This window comes from Gobio gobio (assembly GCF_949357685.1).
Source record: "Gobio gobio genome assembly, chromosome: 21".
Taxonomy (NCBI): Eukaryota; Metazoa; Chordata; class Actinopteri; order Cypriniformes; family Gobionidae; genus Gobio; species Gobio gobio.
Window position 1 is genome coordinate 20,699,557 of NC_137117.1, and position 21,254 is coordinate 20,720,810.

At 38.1% G+C, this 21,254-nt stretch overlaps 1 protein-coding gene across 2 annotated transcripts in view; it reads left to right on the top strand.

The window, feature by feature from the left end:
- The window catches only part of pik3cd (phosphatidylinositol-4,5-bisphosphate 3-kinase, catalytic subunit delta), a 36,516-nt gene that overhangs the window by 6,207 nt on the left and 9,055 nt on the right, over positions 1-21,254 (top strand). For both annotated transcript variants that reach the window (XM_079803157.1, XM_079803158.1), the window contains exons 6-18: positions 2,129-2,284; positions 4,999-5,088; positions 7,550-7,768; positions 9,238-9,334; positions 9,547-9,677; positions 9,799-9,849; positions 10,064-10,231; positions 10,723-10,844; positions 17,915-18,058; positions 18,147-18,246; positions 18,801-18,979; positions 19,706-19,806; positions 19,947-20,025. In XM_079803157.1, coding sequence (XP_079659283.1) covers positions 2,129-2,284; positions 4,999-5,088; positions 7,550-7,768; positions 9,238-9,334; positions 9,547-9,677; positions 9,799-9,849; positions 10,064-10,231; positions 10,723-10,844; positions 17,915-18,058; positions 18,147-18,246; positions 18,801-18,979; positions 19,706-19,806; positions 19,947-20,025 — 1,637 coding nt within the window. The remainder of the gene's footprint in view (positions 1-2,128; positions 2,285-4,998; positions 5,089-7,549; positions 7,769-9,237; positions 9,335-9,546; positions 9,678-9,798; positions 9,850-10,063; positions 10,232-10,722; positions 10,845-17,914; positions 18,059-18,146; positions 18,247-18,800; positions 18,980-19,705; positions 19,807-19,946; positions 20,026-21,254) is intronic.

Genomic DNA, 21,254 nt, shown 5'->3' on the forward strand with positions numbered 1-21,254 from the left:
CTTTTAACAGACAGCTCTGTTGCTTAGTTAAACGCATTCTGTCACCGTAAACTGCCCTGTAAATCATCTTGTCACAGTTAAAATCCTGCATATTCAATTTAATTAAATTTTCTACCGTATTGAGAGAAATGTAGTAGAACGTTAGACTGGGTAAACCCAGCCTGATCTGCCGGCGATTTGATTTCGCCCTGCAACTCAGTCTGGAAACCTGTACATTAATTTCTACTGCTTCTGTCACACTTTTGCGGGAACCAATCACAGACTGGCTTATCCACCTGGCGCTATTGGCGGGTTTAACACAATGACGGATAGAGAAGCGATGGGTTGTTGCATGTCTATGGTCGTTGCCCGTTGATCACGCCTCTTGTGATCTGATTGGTTTAAGGACTATCCAATTGCGTACAAAGTCATTTAATTTATGCTTGTTTATCACACCTTTTGTGCAGTAGAAAATACATAGCAGAATCCCCAGATCAATGTTCAATCTTAAATTGAGCTTGGTCTAGTGATAGCCAGACAAGTAGCACGTTGATCTGCCAGTCGTGGGTCTTTCATGCAGAGACTCTTCTCATTTGTTTTACATATAAATATAATGATAACGTATCATTAAAAAAGTTCACAATGGTGTTGCAGATTAAATATAATGTGGATAATATTAAATAAATCTATTTTCGTCAAGTTAGATACTGATAATTATTCACTCAAACCCCTTAAACCCCAAACCTCTCTACTTAACCGTCGGATTCGCACATCTGTCATGTTTGCAGTTTTTTTAACACTTTTTATTGGTGTTTGCAGTTCTTATCAAAGCCTCGTCCAACACGCAATGGGTTGTGGGCAATATTAGCCGTTAGAGTGAGCATCGATCTGCAATTCTAACCAGAAATAGTAGACCATCCGGGTATCTTTGGAATACTCTTTTCAACATACTATGATTTGGGTCATACTAATTCTATTTTGCAACCATAGACTGTAAAAGAAATATGGACATAATGTCCGTAACGTCACCCGTAGGTATCTGAAGAGCATTTTTGAACCCTAAAATGGGCGGAGCTGGCTGTCGCCATCTTGGCAGTGCATTACTCCCAGATAACTGAAAATGGGCAAAGAGGCGGGATGTGGGTGGAGTTGAGGTGACTGGTTGCTGAAACCACGCCTGCCTAGTGCACTTAAGTGGCCATGCCCTTAATTATGCATATTTAAGGCTTAATATAATTTAAACGGATGAGTTAAAAAAAAAATATATTCACCCCTCTCACAGTTGTCACGAAGGGCAAAATTAGCTGTATATACCAAAACCATGTTTTGTACCAGGCTGTAAACATGTTTTTTCTGCTGTAAAGTTGGGAATTTTAACATGGGAGAGATACAGATTTGACTCCCTTTTGGAGCCAGTCTCTAGCGGCCAGCGGTTGGCTGCCGCTTGGGTGCAACGCAAAAATATTTAGTAGTGCGTAATTTATAACTTAGAGCTCATTTACGACCCAGACGAGCACATAAAACCCATATCTCACTAATGCCTGCTTTGTTTATACCTTGTCTTATTGTTTTGCGAGTTTTATTCCATTTTGCTGCAATGTAAATTTTGTCAAGCTCTCCAGAGGCCTTGATTTGAATTCATAGTAGGACTTCACAGCTCTGAAACAGTTGTTGATTTAGAAACTGCTTGTACCTGCAAAGATGAGTCATACATCTCTACCAGCCTTCAAAACATCAACTACATTGAGGATAATGTGATTTCAGCTGCATTACGCTACCTAAATGAACAGGCCGCAGGATCTGACGATGATTAGTCGAGGAGTACTGGATCTGGTCCAGTCTTTATAGTCTATATTTTGGAAAACAGGAACTGATAAAACCATCTGTACCTCGGCTACCATTTCCGTCCCTTGTCATCTATCTATGTGTGTCTGTTCACAAAAAAAAAAAAAACTTTAATCTTGTGCTGTACCTCATTCATTTTTTTTATTTAAGAATATTTGGGAGTTTTTGTCATTTTATTGATCGTGAAAGTAGAGAGATGACAAGAAATTATGGAAAGAAGATGAATTCAGGGCATGGTTTGCACGTTTCTCCCAAAACAACTTTATTTTTCTTTATTTTATGTTGTTCTTTTTTTCTCTCGCAGTATATTTTTGCATGTTTGCACGGAGGTCTTACCCCACACCTGACTGTGGTGCATCATTCAGCCATCATCAAGTACCAGGAGGAACAGGGTGGCCTAAGTAACCAGGTATCCAGAAGCCGTGCTCAGTCCAAACCGCCCCCGCTGCCTCTGAAAAGGGTGAGAAGGCACTTTTACACCGGAACACAAACTGTTATTAACAGAGGAACTACTTATCAGGTTTCTTCTTGTAGCTTGTGTTGTAGACTTCAACCTCTGTGAACTCAATTTGCAATGCGACATACTTGCAATCATTTACCCATGGTGACTTTTTGGCCATCTGTGACCCCCTTCATGGAAGTGCTTTGAATTAATGAGATGGAGCATAAATGTTTTTTCTGTCCTAGTTGTATAGGCTTCTGGAATAAAAAAAATGAAATTTATCAACTCTAATAGTTTAATGAATATTTCATTAGCATGACAGTAGCTCAGCTGTTTTTAAAACAAGCTAAATTTTTACAATTGTGTCCACCAAAGCGTTTTTAGCCGACTGAAAACGCTAGGCGCTCTGCTGAAAACGTCTTGCGGTGGGCGCTTGAGAGCGTTTTGGCAGCGCAGCTTTTTTTTTTCAATTGAGACTCTTTGTTTGTTATGAATCATTATGATACGGAATATTCGCGGAAGTGTTACCAGTATCTCATTTCACAGATAGTTTGTTGCTGTATTGATTCTATAGAAAAATGCTTCTACAAAGTATTTGCTCTGGCTCTTGTTTTAAAGTATTTTGTTCCGTTATTATACTGCTTGTTGTCATCTGTTGACGTTGTACAGTACAAGCAGAATGTGGCGGTTGGTTGGTGTGGTATTTGCCCCGCCCCTCCTCCACTGTGACTTGACGGCTGGGTGAAAAGTGACAGTGATGAGCTCTGCGCTTTACTCAAAGTTGAACATTCTTCAACTATCGGCGACCAGTAAAAAAACGCTGAACGCTCAGCCCTTGAGCGTGAAATACTCGCTCAGCGCCTCGTTACCGCTCATGGCGTTCTAAAAACGCGGCGCTCCCATTGAAAACAATTGATCGGTAAGCCCCACCCCCCTTAGTTACTGTTGCTAACTGTCTTACAATGACAGTGTCAGTGTGAAAACCTTATCCCAAATAATTTTTGGACACAGAATGTAGCGGACCCTCTCCGATTGATGGCCAAACTTAAATGATGGTTTATTAAGTTTATTGCTTCATTTTTCACTCGAAAACAAATCACCATGAACAAACAATTTGCATAAGAAGTGCGTATTAACGGCTCATTCACATACTCTCTCTCTTCGTTGCATTATCATTAACATACACAGCAAATTACAGTAATCACAGTAAACATACAGACATTATGCCTTTTCAGGGGTGCTAATAAACTGTAAAATTTGTATCTGAAAACAACTCCGATAAACTGGGAGTGTGAGCTCTCCCTTTCACTGCCCGTATCGCTCCGTAGACTACAATACTCATCAAAATAGGAGTCCCTCCTTAGTAAGACAGATAATGTAGACCTTAAACATATCTAAACTCACAGAAATGTATTTTTTTGACCTAAAACATGATGTGAGAACAGTTATTTTGGTTTGAATGTTAGCAGGGAATCACTAACTTTAATAGTAACTTAATGAGAGTATGACAACCAGAAAATCCTCTCAGGATACCTGGAATCAGTGTTACAGTATCCCAGATACATCGTTTTTGTAGCATAAACACCATCAAACCGATGAGAGCTTCGGATTTGCCAATGTTTCTCTATGGTGCTGAAACCTAAAGATGTCCGAGTTCCGGTCCCAGCGCAACTAATACTCAACTGTCTTTGGCTCATCTGCGTTCGAGGGGAGGGGCTTACCGATAGGTCAATTGAATACGCCAGCCAGCTGCGTGAAAAAACACTTTGGTGGACACAGCCTTATGGCAATTCGTTACTATTCTTGATTTTGGCGAATTGGTGGCTAATTGTTATGAATTTTTGCAATCTCATAAATATTTATTTTAATATGATCTAGATCTACTGCCCTAAAGACAGTAAGAGTTAGGTGTAGACTTTCGTGTTTATGTTTCCGTGCAAATCACATCATACAAATTCGTAATGGCGCCTCGTAAAATAGTTACATTTTTTTGTGTGTTGACATTTTCGAACAGTAGATGTGAAGGGTGACAAAACGCTTCATTGATCATTTTCGTCATGTTGTTTTGGGAACTATGATTTTTTTTAGTGAATTTGTTCATTTGGAGAGTTCATTTAAATGGACTAGTTAAGCAATGATCACTAGAGTGACTGCACAGACATCCTTTTATTAATTAATATAAAAAATGTTTTGCATTCAGTGCAAATGTATAAGCTATGTTTAATCTAATACATTTGATGCAGTCATTTTAATGGAGAACTCCTTGTTCTTGTGGCAAATAAATGCTTTGGTTGTAAAAAAATCAATTGTAGCCTGTGTTATGCGAGTTACGCATTTATAAAGATATAACCCCCTAAAATAACTTTAATATAGTCTACAATTTGTTAGCAGTTTGTGGTGTAGCTAACAATTTAAATTTGCTATCTACAGTTTCAAATCAACTTCCCCAACACTACTAAGGTTGTACATTTTGATATATATGATATTCCGTTATTAGATGAAAGAGTGATACTGAGCAAATTCACTGCTTGGTTTACATTCGCAACATTGGATTCATACACATGTTAGTTCCTCCTTTAGTTTGGTTTTGTTTTCTCTGTAATTGGCAAGCACGCTCAAATGCGTGCACAGACGTACTCCCACACTCGCTTTTTTAGTTTGCAATGTGAATACGAAGATATGACGAAGAAAATATGTTTAAAAATGTTACGTATATATTTTCTTCTCAACAGCAAAACACATCTTCACTCTGGTCCATCCAGGAGCCTTTCTATATATACCTTCTACAGGGTAGCCGAGTGAATGCGGATGAGGGCATGAAGGTAAAACTGTATGTTTGTTTGTCTGTCAGCATTTGTATATTGTTAGTGGGACGTGCATTATGTTGTTTAGCGTCTCAACTGTGGCAGGTAGTGAGGGGTGAAATCATGAACACTGTGGTCATGTGACCCTGACCACATATTTCCCATAATTCATCAGAAGCGGTTAAGTGAAACATCAAAACAGGAAGTGGGGAGTGACTATCTGGCTTTACGGCTCTCTCTCTTGGGCCTAGATTCTTAGAAAAGGCCAGCACTGTTGCTTATGTTTACCACTTGCATCTCCTTTTTGCTTGTCAGAGAAGTCAACAGACATTGGCCGGTTGTTTCTATTTTAAAAAATTCATGAGAAACGTATGTAGGCTGGACTGGTTGGATTTTTTTTCCAATCTAGCCTGAGGTACAATTATTGAAGTAGTGCACAATGTTAAATGTATTTGCATGACAAAGCATTTTACCATGCAAAAACTTGTACATGTTGCAATTTTTCTTTAGAGCACACTTTAATAAATCATTTCTGGCTTTCATCAATGTCAGAATGAAGGTTCAGGCATTTGAATTGATGCGTATAAACATTTCTCTGCTCTTAATAGTATTCTATTTGCTTTATTCTCAGTATTTATTGTTTGCCAATTTTTGCTTATCTCTTGCCAAATATCTCTGAATTGAGATTTGTTTTAGCACCTTTTTTAAGTTTTGTTATTTGGTATATTCTGTTTCAGTCTCAAAGGCACAGTATGTAATTTTTGCCACTAGAGGCGAATGAATGAATGAGCTAATGTATTAAAGTTTTATTAATGTTACTGTGGTATGAAGCATACAACTTTGCTGTTTTTATTATGCTTATATGCCGCAGTCGGCCGCTGCTGCTCATTTCGCTTTGTTGTTTATGCATATTTTGATTAAAGTTACAATTAAAGTTGCGTTTAACGTTCATCTTCTTCCCTGAACTTGAACTTTGTTACAGTTACGTTTGATCGCTTAAATTACCATTATTTTATTTTATTCTAAAAAAAACAGTGCTGAATTACTATTCATAAAGGTCACTTTATCGGACAAATTAAAATTGTGGGCTAACGCAGCACTGTTTTTCTTGGTGAAAACGATCATACTAAAAATACGTTTGAGTGTGTTGAAAATTGCGTTATAACGTTCGCTCGGTGGCTGCTATGAGACACTTTTAGCACTCTGCAGTAAGCTAGATCAATATTACAATATCATATTAATAAATGCTGAATGTGTTATTCGCGGTAAATTAAGAAAACAAGATTCAAACAGTAATACTAACTGTGTTGAGCTATATAACAATGTTTAGTTTTCTGTCGATAAAAGTATTCAAACAGTTGCTCACCTGTCTAATAAAACGCAAAATGTATTAAAGCGTCTTTAGTGTTTCAATGGTTTCTATGGAAGTTGAATTGAGCGCAGATATGACGTTATTGACAGCCGATGCAAAGACGTGTGCTTTTTCACTAAATAGTTGATTTCTTTGGATTTAAACGTTCTTGGAAATATTTGGGATAATGTAAGTTCACAAGTCAACAAAATATATAACATTGTTCTATTGGGTTTTGGATATTTTAACCCAAAATCTTACATTGTGCCTCCTTTAGAAGGAAGTATTTACACAATTTATTTGTGCTCTGCTGTAGTAAGTTAAAACTGTGGTGGGTTTTAAACACAGTCATGACTGAGCTAAATTGAGAAAGATTGTGTTCTGAACTAATGGTACAGTTATAGGAAAGACAGGGACTTGTTGTCACTCACTATCTATATTTCTTAGTTTAATTTCTGTAATCTGTATAGGCACATCTTAAAGCCTGTACTACAAAAAAAACTATTAAATGTTTCCATCATTATTGCTTACAAAAAATAAAGTTTAACCTGTTCTCTCGTTATATTTGGGAGGTTGTCACAATGGGAATGCCATTTAAATAAAATAAATTAAATTGTAATGGATCAAATGATCCATAAAACAGAAAAAATATAAAACTCAATCAATTGAATGAAATTAAAACGTGTGACAGCTTGACCCAACCAGACATTTATTATTATTATTCTTTTTTTGTGGTTATTTTTAATATCTATATTAGATATTAAATATCTTAATATAGTTATATTTTAAAGTTTAAGTTTGGAGTTCACAAACGTTCAATTATTGTAAGTATAAATTATAGCTAATTTAAGAGGGATTTGAGCTGTTTTGTTTTGAAACAAACAAACAAACAAAACCACTGCTAGAGAAAACATTCCTTGTGACAACTGACCTGTGTAACAAGTTGCTCTCCTTAACTTGCTTTTCCTGCCAGACACTCATGTACTTCCTCATAATTCACTACATTCATTCATACATTCTTTTATTTTAAAAAAAGAAAGGAAAGTATGTTCCCTTTCCTTAAAACTGTACTCTTTAAGGCAGATTTAAGACTAATTTCCCGCTCTGCCATCATTATCTTTCTGTCAGCTGGTGGTTCAGGCTGGCCTCTTCCATGGCAGCGAGCTCCTGTGCAAAGTGGTGACCAGTAATGAGGTCAGCGTTTGCTCTGAACCTGTATGGGACCAGAAATTAGTGTTCGACATCAGCGTGAGTGACCTGCCTCGTATGAGCCGCCTCTGCTTTGCCCTCTATGGCGTCATCGAGAAGACCAAGAAGCGCCCTACCAAGAAGAAAAACAAAAGAGCGGTATGTTTCAGTTCATTTCAACAGAAAACAAGTCACTTAGCAACCAACAGGCTGACTGACGAGAGATGAGACACCTAACAGATGCTATACTTGGAGTGTTTGACATGCAATGATACCGAACACATTCACAGTGAATGTTGTTTCCAAGTTAAATACACATACAGATCATTGCTAGTATAATCAGTAAAGATGCCATATTATTTCAACCCTTGTGACAGGATGTTGTGGTCCATTGCCTGCTTAAAGGGATACTTCACCCAAAAATTTAAATTCTGTCATCATTACTCCAAACGAAAGAGTTGACTTCCATAGTAGGGACCAGCATTCTTCAGAATATCTTCTTTTGAGTTCAGCAGAAGAAAGAAATTCATACAGGTTTGGAACAATTTGAGGGTGAGTAGATGATGGCACAATTTTCATTTTCGGGTGAACTATACCTTTCATGTGAGTAACCCAAGTTAGTTGATGTCAAATCAGAACTCATCAGCCCGTCTCTTCTTGGCCCGGTCTCTGAAGTATAGCGTGCATTGACAAATGAAGGCGCAATGTTGAAATTCCCAGGTGTCAAAGTGTGTGTGTGTGTGTATGGTGGGCTGCCGTGGCTCAACGCCAACGCATCCACTTCTGCTTTCAGTGTTACTTCTCTTTCAGCGAACTAGAGAAGAAGTCCACATGGTTGTGAGACTTAAAGATAAAAAAATGCCTCCTTCATTGTCCTGACGGAAACCCTTGTTTTGCTGTACCTATGTATTATGTTTGACTAATGAATCTTATGGATTAGAAATTTATGATTCAACAGTTTGTACAATTATTTATCTCTAGATTTATATTGGATTTCAATAATAATCTTTATTTTTTTAACTTATTTTCTTAACTTTATTTTCAAACTTATCTACGTAATTTATAAATAATTTCTTCTGAATCATGTTTAAGATTCAAAAACGTGTATCAATATATACCGTCAACATGTCAGTTTAGGCAAAATTTAATTGATATATTGATAATTGAATTGGATTTTTTTTTTTGTTAAATCTTTTTTAAATGGGCAGCTATTTGCAGCAAACTTTTATTTATTTATTTGACCATATTACTTTTTCTCAAATATATTTCATAGCATTAAATTGGCTTAAACAATTGCATGATTTATTAAGCTTTCACAAACCCCTTCCAAAAATCTTTCAGTGAATGCAGAAATATCTGTCTGCACTAATAACAGCACTGAACTTGACAATGGACTATACTTAGTCATGCGAAGTATTAGATTTGTTTTATTGGTATATCGGTAATCACTGCTGCTGTGCTGTGACTGGAACATTTGGTTAGTCAGTTAAATTGTCACCTCCCACAACTGAAACATTAGTGTACAGTGTTGTTTAGATGACAATGTCACCTCCCACATAAAATTACTATTGTGTTAAGTGCAATGTCAATATGGTTACTGTACCTCCAAATGACCCCTCTTTCCACAGGACTGCCCATTGGCCTGGGTTAACACTATGGTGTTTGACTACAAGGACCAGCTAAAGACTGGAGAATTTTCTATGTCCACATGGCCATCAGTCCCAGGTACTTTAAAATGAACAATAGTTAATGCTATTTACAGATTCTTCTTTTGGTATGACCTTTGATCACCAAGATATTTTAGGGATTCTGTAGTACAGAGTCACAGGACTGATTATATAGTATTGCAGACTATCTATGTTCCCTTATTTTGAATAGTTCTTTTTGGTTTAGGGACCTCAATCTAGGTCTTAACGGGTCAATCACTTTATTTTCAGATGATAAAGGTGATTTGTTGAATCCTATGGGCACCGTGGAGAAAAATCCAAACATAGACAGCACGGCTGGTCTCCTGATTCGCTTTCCCAACATCAGGCCACACCCCCTGTATTATCCTCCAATCGAAAAGGTGCTTTTTTGTGGTTCTCCTTAATGGTTGTGTTCTTCTCGTAATGTCTTATGCAATATATGTACATTTATGAAAATGGTGTATAAATGCTCAGTCATTATCTTCCTTTTTTTTTTTTTAGCTAAATGAACTGGGTCTGAATGGTGAAAAGGTTGTTGCTACAAAAGAAGAGGTGAGAAATTGCATTCATTTCTCTGTCAGAGGCGAATCATACAGATAGATCAGTCACGCACTGCATTAGGGCCTGTATGTCTACAGCACTGTTAAGAGGAGTTGTGGTTTGTTAAAGCATTGAACATTTTCCAATGATTTATTCATATCGCTAGAGACGCTAAAACTACTTTAGTAGTCTTTAATCTCTAACGAAATTGACTGTTTTCTTTCAGAACATGAAACTGAGAGAAATTGTAGACAATAAAAACTACACAGAGTTCTTTGAGGATGAGAAGGAGCTTCTGTGGAAGTTACGAGGAGAAGTGAGGCAGCGATACCCGGAGAGCCTCCCCAAACTCCTCCTCATCACCAAGTGGAACAAACACGAGGATGTGGCTCAGGTAAGAACCACTGGTTCCTTGGGATATGATTCTTTTCAGGCAGTGAACATCGAAATATTCAAGGAGTACCATATATAAGTTTGTATACGAATTTGAGTCATTTAGACATTTAGTCTCAGGTAAAGAAGTACTGCAAAGTCAAACAAGTGTCCAAAAAAGAGAAACAAAATAATTCATAAAAATATAAATAAAGAAGAATATTTAATCAATCAGTCATTTATTTATAAAGCACAATAAAAACAGCATTTGTCCTTTTATTTCATGTCATCATTGTTAAAAAGCTCATTTGTTGAAAATAAAAAAGGAAAAGTACTCCCAAATTAAATTACATAAAAAAATTTCTTAAAGATAACACTGATAAAAATGGTTTGATTTGTTGCCTCAGGATTGATTTGCTATTTCTTTACCACCACCCAGAATGCTTATTTTTCTAACTTCATGGATTGAGAGGATTTTGTACACTCCCCCTGCATTTTCTTTTCTTTTCTCAGATGGTTGGTTTGTTAAGGAAATGGACAGAATTGCCAGCTCTACATGCTCTAGAACTTCTAGACTACAGTTTCCCTGACCCTCATGTCCGCTCCTTCACCATCCGCTGCCTCAGGAAGTTGAGGTGGGTGGCACTGCCTCTCTAATCATCACCTTGTCTTGAGAGCTTTAAAAAAAATGCGGGAGATCTGTCTGCTTGTCTCTGTCTTGCATACATGTCAAAATCGGAGGAAAAAACATCTTTATTCGTATTGCTTTTAACATTTGTACAGATATTCAAATGACCCTTGCAGGTGTAAATATTGCAACATTGTATTAATAATTGTATTAATAATAGTGAAAATAAAATATATATATATATTTTTATATGAACATAAAAAAAGATGAAACTGAACAAATTTAGCAGACATTTGACGAACAGTGAAAAGAGAGGGGGTCAATATCAAAAGTTAGTATGTGGTGTGCCCACCAGCTGCTTTAAGTACTAAAGTGCATCTCATCCTCATGGACTCATGGATTTTTCCGTAGAAACCCCCCGGGAAACTATTGGGCTTGTTTTGGGCTTGTGTTGAGTAGCAATTGGGCGGGTTTTGTTGTGAAAACTTGGCAACCCTGTCTGCACGCACGCTGGAAGTAGTGAGTGTAAACGATATTTGCCGATGTTGTAAAAATAATTTAAGGATTCACAGAGTACTTACCAACATGATCGTAATTTCTGAGAGAAATAGTTAAGGTGAATGCAAACAAATTCAACCCAATCGCTCTTTGGTGACGTGGATGCTTACGTTACTGTTTATCATCTGTCCATCATCGTCTAAAGCCCGCCCTGACAATTTCATTGGTCCGAAACAGCTCCTGTTCGGGCATAGTTGCTCCACAACGGATCAATTCCAGACCGAACTGCCTGACCTCAAATGTTGTGGGCGGGGCTAAGTTCGGCTGGCATCCAGGCTATAAAATGACAGAAACCATCTTTGGAATTTTTTTTTGAAGTGTGTAATTTGATTTTGTTTAGTTTGTCTCGCGTCCCATTAGACTACATGGTCATGGAGGGGGCGGGGTTTATGAGCTATACCTGGACCAATGGCATGGGGGCGATCAAGGCATTTTGGCTTCACCTTTTAAGGACACGTGCATAGGGTTGGGTATCGTTTGGGGTTTTTTCGATACCGGTGCCAAACCGATACTTTTAAAACGGTACCGGTGCCTAAACAGTGCCTGAACCGATACTTAAAAAAAAAAAGAAGAGCCACAAAACGAGGTGGATGAGATTAAAGAATGGCTTTTTATAAAAAAATGTGTATTATTATTTAAATTTAAAACTTTATTACAAGTTTAAAGTATACTTAAATATATAAATATAAATAAATACAAAACACAATTTACTTAACAAATTCACAGTAAAACTAAAGCCACCTAACCCAACTACAACAGGCCTAATTTAACACTAAAAAACAGTTACAGTAATAACAGCAGTCGTCTGTATTCTTGGTATGCTACAAACCAGCTTCAGCTTTATTTTGCAGAAATATGACCATATTCTCTGGCTAAATATTTTAGAACGCATCGCCTTATTGTTTCCATGGCGACGCGTCGTGCTTCTCACATGACACACAGCTGCCACAATAGCGCTGTATGATAGCTCAGCTGTATTGGGTTTATTTCGCTTTTTCTTTTTTATTCCAAATATTCACAAACTTGCTAACTATGTCATGAACTATCTGATATTCTGATTTTCAAATATGTGTGAGTGAATGTGTGTTAGTCGATCTAGACTGCGTGATGAGCGGCGCCATGTTAGTTTGCGCCTCAGAGAATCGGATCTGTTGGATTTACATCACATAAATTCATTCACGTCTCACGAAATACATGAAAGTAAGTGACCGCTGAACTGGGAGAAGAATAGAGTAAACTATATAGTTACTATATAATGTGTATCTGATATGAATAAAACACGTAGTCAAGTTATAACTGTATGAAAGGATTGTTTTGCCGCTTCCATAGACAATGAGCATTTAAATGTCTGAAACCTAAAATAAACATTATGTGGTTTAAAACACTGAATAGTTGTGATATGTGACGAGCGCTGAGCATGTCTGTCTCTGGCTCAGGGCCAGCCAAAGTGCGAAAGCACGTTTGGGGTTTCGGTACCCAACCCTAAGCGTGCGGCACATTTGGCACGAATTCTCTTAAAAGGCAAAAGTAGGCAAAAGTACCCGGATTACCTACTACTTCTGGCGAGATTCTGAAGTGTGCATACGATGGACACTTTACTATCCCATGAGGCCATGGGAGAGGATTTGTGAATGGATTCAAGATTCAAGATTCAAGAGTTTTATTTGTCACATACACAGTTATATACACAATATACAACTGGCAGTGAAATGTAAACAGGTCCGCTCCATGGACAGTGCAAATAATAGTTACAAGAAATTAAAATAGAAATAGAATAAAATTAGAATAAAAAGTATTAACATAAGTAGAATTATAAATAAATCAAGTAAAGATAAAAATAGGAAATAAGATAAAATAAAAATATAAGAAATATGTGGATATGATAAGTGAGATAAACTGTAGACTTAAAAATAAGTGGTTAACATAAAATATATATATATGTATATATAAAGAAGTATAATGTGCAAGGTTTATTACAGGTTGTTACGCAGTAACAATAGGAAAGTAAAGTGCAGTGCAATTGCAGTATGTGGATGTTAATGTTAAAAAACCGTATGTTTATGCGTGTGCGGGGTGAAGTGAAGTCACGTGACTGAGTTCAGGAGTCTGATGGCCTGGGGGAAGAAACTCCTCCTGAGTCTTTCAGTCTTTGCCATCAGGCTACGGAAGCGCTTACCAGATGGCAGCAGGGTGAAGTGAGAGTTTGCAGGGTGATTAATGTCTCTGATGATTTTAGTAGCTCTACCTCTGCAGCGTTTGGTGTAGATGTCCTGCAGAGGCGGGAGAGCTGAGCCTGAGATGCGCTCGGATAAGCGCACCACTCTTTGCAGGGCTTTGCAGTCGTGACTGGTGCTGTTCCCGTACCACGCTGTGATGCACTGAGTCAGGACACTTTCTATCGCCCCTCGATAGAAAGTTTTCAGGATGGCTGGTGAAACCCTGAATTTCCTCAGCTGGCGCAGGTGGTACAGTCTTTGCCTGGCTTTTTTCACCTGTGTCTGGATGTGTGTAGTCCAGGTCAGATCCTCGGAGATGTTCACACCCAGGTATTTGAAGCTGCTCACTCTCTCTACCGGTGTCCCGCTGATCATGAGAGGGGAGTATGACCGATGCTGTCTCTTCCTGAAGTCCACAATCAGTTCTTTGGTCTTGTTAACATTCAGAGAGAGACAGTTGTCCTGGCACCATGATGTCAGTTGCTCCACTTCGTCCAAGTATGCCGTCTCATTGTTGTTGGAGATGAGACCCAGGACAACAGTATCATCAGCAAACTTGATGATAGAGGTGGAGCTGTGTGTGGACAAACAGTCATGGGTGTAGAGAGAGTAGAGCAGGGGACTCAGTACACAGCCCTGTGGAGCTCCAACACTCAGGGTGATGGAGGTGGAGGTGAACTGGCCTACTCTCACCGCCTGGGGTCTGCCAGTGAGGAAATCTTCAATCCAGAGGCAGAGAGAAGAATTCAGGCCTAGATCCAGGAGTTTGTGTGTTAGCTTAATGGGAACTATGGTGTTAAAGGCTGAGCTATAGTCAATAAATAGCAGCCTGACATAGTTCCCACTTTTGCTGTCGATGTGAGTGAGGCAGGAGTGAAGGACGTGAGAAATGGCATCTTCAGTCGATCTATTGGGACGATAGGCAAACTGAAGAGGGTCCAAAGTGTCAGGAATGGAGGAGCAAATGTTGTTTTTAATGAGTCTCTCAAAGACCTTCATGACTAAAGATGTGAGAGCCACTGGACGATAGTCATTTAGGCAAGAGGGTTTACTGATCTTAGGTACAGGGATGATGGAGGATCGTTTGAAGGAGGTGGGGACAACAGATGTAGCAAGGGACTCGTTGAATATGGATGTAAAGAGCCCTGCGAGCTGATCAGCACAGGACCGCAGAACACGACCTGAAATACCATCCGGCCCAGCAGCTTTCCTGACATCCACACGTTTGAGTGCCCTCCGAACCACGTCCTCCGAGACAGAGATCACGTGACCGTTGCTGCTCTGAGGGACTCTCTCTGACGCGTCACTCGCCGGAGTCGCGCTGCCGCGATTACCATCAAAGCGAGCGTAGAAAGAGTTTAACTCGTTCACCAGTAACGGATCAGCTCTCACCTCTGCAGAGGATTTAGTTAATAGCAAGGATGGCAGTGAATGGCAGTGGATTTAGTTAATAAATCAACAACATGGCAAATGTAGTACTTCCAGAATGCATTCATACAATCATACTATATAGAACATACTTTTTTAGCAGTTGTGAAGTATTTACTTATTCAAAATAAGTAGCTACTCAAGAAAGTATGCGATCGTGGTTTGGCACTGCAAGGACGATCAGCTGTCCTTCCTCTCTCCACTGTCTTAGGCGGCTTACATTACAGTTTATTGCTCTGTTCACATCTGCAGTCCTCATGCCTCCCTACAGCAGGGCTATGGCATGTTCACTCAGGTGATCAGGGATCCTCGGCGTCTTTCTCCTGCTGTTTTTCAGAATCAGTACAAGGGTCTCTTTAGTGTCTTGAGTCATTGGAACTGTGACATTAATTCCACCTGTAAACTGTTAGTGTCTTAAGGACTGTTCCACAGGTGCATGTGCAAAAACTGTTTATGGTTGATTGAACAAGCATGAAAATCTTAACCCTTCCCAATATATTGATCTGTAAAGCTTATTTGGGTTTTACAAAAGTATCTTCAAAATACAGTATCCTGAAAAAGGGGCGTTTCTTTTTTTTTACAGAGTTTATTTAATTTATGAATTGAGCCGTGTCTTAATTTGATAATTTAAGAGTTAATGGTGATTTATTTTCAGATTGTTAAAAATTGCTTAAATATAAAGGGCATCTATTATGCAAAATTCACTTTTAAATGTGTGTTTGCAGTGTGTGTACACAACCACCCTGCTTATAATGATAAAAATCCACCCAGTGCTTTTTTTTTTTTCTTTTTTTTTTAATCCCTGTAAATCATAAGTGCCATCTCAGAACAAGCCATTCGCAGATTCTGGGCAAAGTGACTTCACTTTCCACAGGCCCCTCCCACGACTGTTGACGGACACTGTCGTTTCAGCATAGATCCGCCTGAGCTGTACACAGTCCGCCATTGTTTCGATGCCAGAGTAGGTTTAGGTTTGTTTAAGTTTGCGCAATACAAGTCAGGGTTTGCTAAAAAGCTGTTCGTCATCCAGCTTACAGTCTCCGGAGTGATAGGCCTACTGGTCACGGCAGTAGTGAAAGGGAGAGTGCGCACTTTATTACAGTTCATCAGAGTTGTTTTACGGATATAAAGTTTACCAGTTTATTAAGCAGCCCCTGAAAAGGTCTGTATATATTTGTTTACTGTTAGATGGAACGCGTGCTTTTGTGTAATTCGCTGTGTATGCAGATGATAATGCAAGGGGGAGAGAGTGTTTATGGATAAGACTATAATTCTTGTACTGTGTTTTATTCAGCTCTTACATTTATTTTCTGGATTAAAATGGACGCTTCATCTTTTGTGTGAAGTACAATAAACACATAATAGGGTCCGCTACAACAGGCTTGAACTAATAGTGGGTAAAAGCAAGATGACAAATAAGTTATAACCGTAATTAAACAAAACTAAGCCTGTTCCTATCTCCATGCAGCATTTATTCTCTGGGTCTGAAGTAGGCTTGCTGCGATAGTCGGTGTTGCCGGTGTTACCGGTGTTCAGGCGCATTTTTTTTATAGTAATGAAATAATTTAGTACAGTTAGAGAACAGACACTACAAATAAAAACTCAACGTGTCTGCTTAACGCAAAAGCGCGTATTTAAGTGAGTTTGTCACAGTTTTGTTGTTGTGTTTTCTTTAAGAATAATAGGCTAATAAACCCACTTATTCAAGCAACCCACCCCCGAGTTGGCGCTTATTCTAAACCGAAAGTAAAATGCGCACGGCCGCACAGTGCGCACGCATGTATGGCCGCACTGTCATTCAGGGTGTGTGTCTACTGGTGTGTTTTCAGTTCATTCCTATAGAAGCTCAACCTCTATAACCTCTTCTCCCCCGGTCATGTGCTATGGCGCGAGGGCGGGGTTATCGCCCCCTGTCTCGTTTCTGCACCGCCTCTCAGAAACCTGTCACTGATCGTAACAATATGGTGGTTAGGTGCATTTTTCTCGGTATACACAATACCTTCTTCAAGAAGTACTTGCGACAAAAAGAGAGAAATATATGAGAAATAAAAGCTTTTTTTAAGTAAAAATTACTCAATAAAGTCGGACGAACAGCTTGTCGTGACGGCTCGCACTTAGGAATGCAGTGTGTGTGAATGCGCTTACGGCGCGCCCCCCTTATAAGGGAGAGCTGAGGAAAAAGTTTTACAGAAATAAAGCCATAAAAGGCTTAAAATAAGTAAAATCTGTGGCATAAACCAGCAAAAAGTGAGGAAATATGCTCAGTAACATGTGTAGAAAATATTTAGAGAGAAAATACATTTATTTAAGAGATAGATCAAGTTTTTCTCCACAACTGAGTGCAAACTTCAAATCTGTCTCTTTTTTGTTAGCAACGCCCAACTTCCAACGATCCAATCAATTCCCGAAGAACGAAATCAAGCCTCGCCCTAAATTTTTTCTGATTTCAGAAGCCGTTTCACTCGGATATACATCACAATAAGGAGAAAAACACGATCTCAACTTCCGTTTCATGCCGACTTTAAAAGCTCCCGTCGTTTATACCTGTATTACCGGTGTCGTCACGCGTCAATAAACCAGTGGGAAAACACCGCTATTGAGCGTTTTTGTTCTGACATTTTCATTCTATGAGATGAGATTGTCCCCCGACACAGAACACAAGGTCTTGAAACTCTGCCCTCTTCTTAAAATGGGGGCGGGAGGCACCAGCTCATTTACATTTAAAGTGATGCACCCAAAACTGGTGCATTTTTGCTCACCCCCAAAAAGTGGCAATTTTAACATGCTGTAAAAAATTATCAATGGGGTATTTTGAGCTAAAACTTTACATACACACTCGTAATTACATCTCATGTTTGTTTGTTTTTCTCAACAGTGATGATGAACTCTTTCAGTACCTCTTGCAACTGGTTCAGGTTCTGAAGTATGAATCCTACCTGGATTGCGACTTGACCTGTTTCTTGCTGGAGCGAGCCCTGGCCAACAAGAAAATAGGTCACTTTTTGTTTTGGCACCTCAGGTATAAATTCACCTTCTACAGTGCTCTACAGCGATGCGCCCCCATTCCTCTTCGTGTAATTTAGGCTTTGTTTTGGCTTTCTCTAAAGGTCAGAAATGCACGTGCCCTCAGTCAGCTTGAGATTTGGACTTATTCTGGAGGCATACTGTCGCGGGTGCATCTATCACATTAAGATCTTGATGAAGCAGGTTTGTTGCACTTATTTAGAAGCGAATTAATGTCTCTAGCACATTTTTTTTTTTGCATATGTGCTGTGACCCGATGTTAACTACTAAATGTTTTCATTCTTGTTTTTTTGCTTTCCAGGGGCCTTTTTGACACTTGGCCCCCAAACTTAGCACTTGACTTGTTTTCTCAGTTACTCATTCTGGTAATTGTCACTTTGTGTTGTGCCTTTTCTTGTAAGAAACAGCGCCTGTTCTTTCAAGCACATGAATGTACATGTATAAATATAGTAAGGGGTGCTGGAATACGTTTTTCTCAGCAGCAGTTCCACTGTGATGGTGCTCAGAATTCATCTTCATTTGAATGTTTATTAATAGCCAAACCACTGGAAGGAAGGGGAACTGCACTATGCTGCTCAAAGTTTGCAGCTGTTTTTACATGCCTTCTCAAATATTGATTATCATGCTCCTGTTAAATGTCAGATGCTTTAATTCAGTCCTGTGATAGTCACCGAATTGAATGTGTGTTCATATGGATTTGCACAGTATAGACTTATTTTCTACTCTGTCTCCTACAGAACGAGGCTCTGAATAAGATGAAGGCTCTCAATGACTTTGTGAAATCAGGCTGTCAGAAGGCGACCAGAATACAGACTACAGAGGACATGAAAGTGTGCATCAAACAGGACACGTACATGGAAGCGCTCTCTGAGGTCGCTTCCCCTCTCAACCCAAGCATCATGCTGTGTGAACTCTGGTACCATTTACATGTTGTTCTCTATAAGTATGTTGTATGTTAATAATGCAATGAATATATATATATATATATATATATATATATATATATATATATATATATATATATATATATATATATATATATATATATATATATATATATATATATATATATATATACTCTAATCTAATAATAATATAATATAACACTTTATTTTATTTCTCTGGTTAAAGGGATAGTTCACCCAAAAGTGAAAATTCTGTCATTGTTTACTCACCCTCATATTGGTATTTGTTTAATTTTTTTTCATATTATACTAGCATTCTTCAAAATATCTTCTTTTATGTTCAACAGACGAAAAAAACTTATATGAGGGTGAGTAAACGATGACAGAATTTCAATTTTTGAGTGAACTAACCCTTTAATATGACACAGATGGCGTGTGATTTTTAGCTATGTAGATTTTATGATAACTGGAATGATTGTGCAAAACACTTTTTTCCAGGTAATATCTCATTATGCAATTTTAACATGTTATAGTTTGTTTTAGGTTTCTAAGCTGTAACTGAATCTGCGACATGATGTAATATTACTAAAGCAATCATTTTAATTCAGTAATCAACTAAATGGTCATATGCGTTGCAAATAAGTCACGTAAAAACAGCTACCAGAAAAGCAAAGAGCCTGTTTTGCAACCATGTCTGTATGTGTGCTGTTTCTTGATGCTAATCTTTTTTGTTTCAGCGCTGACAAGTGTAAGTTCATGGATTCAAAGATGAAACCTCTGTGGCTGATGTACAAGGACAAATTTGACACTGTGGGCATTATCTTCAAAAATGGAGACGGTATGGATACAAAGTCATATTGCCAAATTTTTTGCTTGCATTCAAGGGACACGCATCATTTTTTTTCTTCTCATTTTTGCTTTGGTAAATTAGTGATTTGAAAAACACTTTGACCCTTTTCTCTGTTTTTTTTTTTTTAGATCTGAGGCAGGATATGCTAACCCTTCAGATGATTCAGCTAATGGATGTTTTATGGAAAACGGAAGGTCTTGACCTCAGGTTTGTATAGTTAACTTTGTTTCGTCAAGCTGTTAATTTGCATAAAATTGACAATGTTATGCAATGTATAAGCACTTACAAATGACTTATTTATTTATTTCTGAATTAAAAAAAAAAAAAAATATATATATATATATATAGTGCTGGGAATCGATAAAAAAAAACTAATTAATCACATTTTTTTCTGTAATTAATCGCGATTAATCGCAGGTTTTTAATGTTTTAAGTTTTAATATTTTGATATTGTAATAATTTCAGTTACTCTCCAAATTAATGTAGACAGTATATTTTAAATATGTGTTGTAATGGCATCTTTTTATGAATGAAGGCCAGTATCACTGATGTCTCTATGAAACATTAATGACGTACATTACAGTATAACTGAAAGCTCCCAATTTCAACATTTATTAGGCTTTAAAAAAACAACTTTTAATTTAAGTGAACTTAAAACAATCTTTACATAACCCTATTATAATAAATGTTATTTTTACCAGTGCCTTCCCTGTTAGACATATACAGAAATCTAATAGTTATCAAACACCTTTCTTAACTGCATAAATAATAAGTGACATATAGATTAATCATCATTTAAAGCTACAATTTTCTCTGTTCCCGTTGTTCTTTGATGAACATTAATGACAGGCATCATTAGTGCTCCTGCCACTTTAAGAACGGCCGCTGACGAACATGACGCGGATCTCACGCGCTGTCCCGCGCATCTTATTTCCTCACAACTCTTTAAGTTAATTTAAGACGTTATTTAACTAATTTAAGACTCCTAATATGAGAATACTCAAAATTCTCTGTGTTGTTGTTATTGTTTGTTCAAGAGCAAAAGAGAACTCGATGTGAGCAGGAGACTGAAGCGAGTCTGTCTGTTCGTCGAGTGTGTGTGTGTGTGGTTGTGTCAGAGTGTCCCTCTGACATGAGACGCAGCCACACAGACAGGACATTGACATACAGCGCGTTCTCTTGTGTCTTGTCGCGCTTGGAAGGATTTACATGAATAGGAGCGTGATCATGTAACGCTAGGCAAAAATGGATATAAAAACGGACGCTGTGTTATTTGCGTTAAATATTTTTAAAAAATTGTGAAAAAATTATGAAAAAATTAATCGCCCGTGTTAACGCGTTAATTTGCCCAGCCCGGTGCACCGAAATTTCGGCATTATCGGTTACCGAAAAATGGCATTATCGGTTTCGGGCCGAAAAAAAAAAACCCAGCCGAA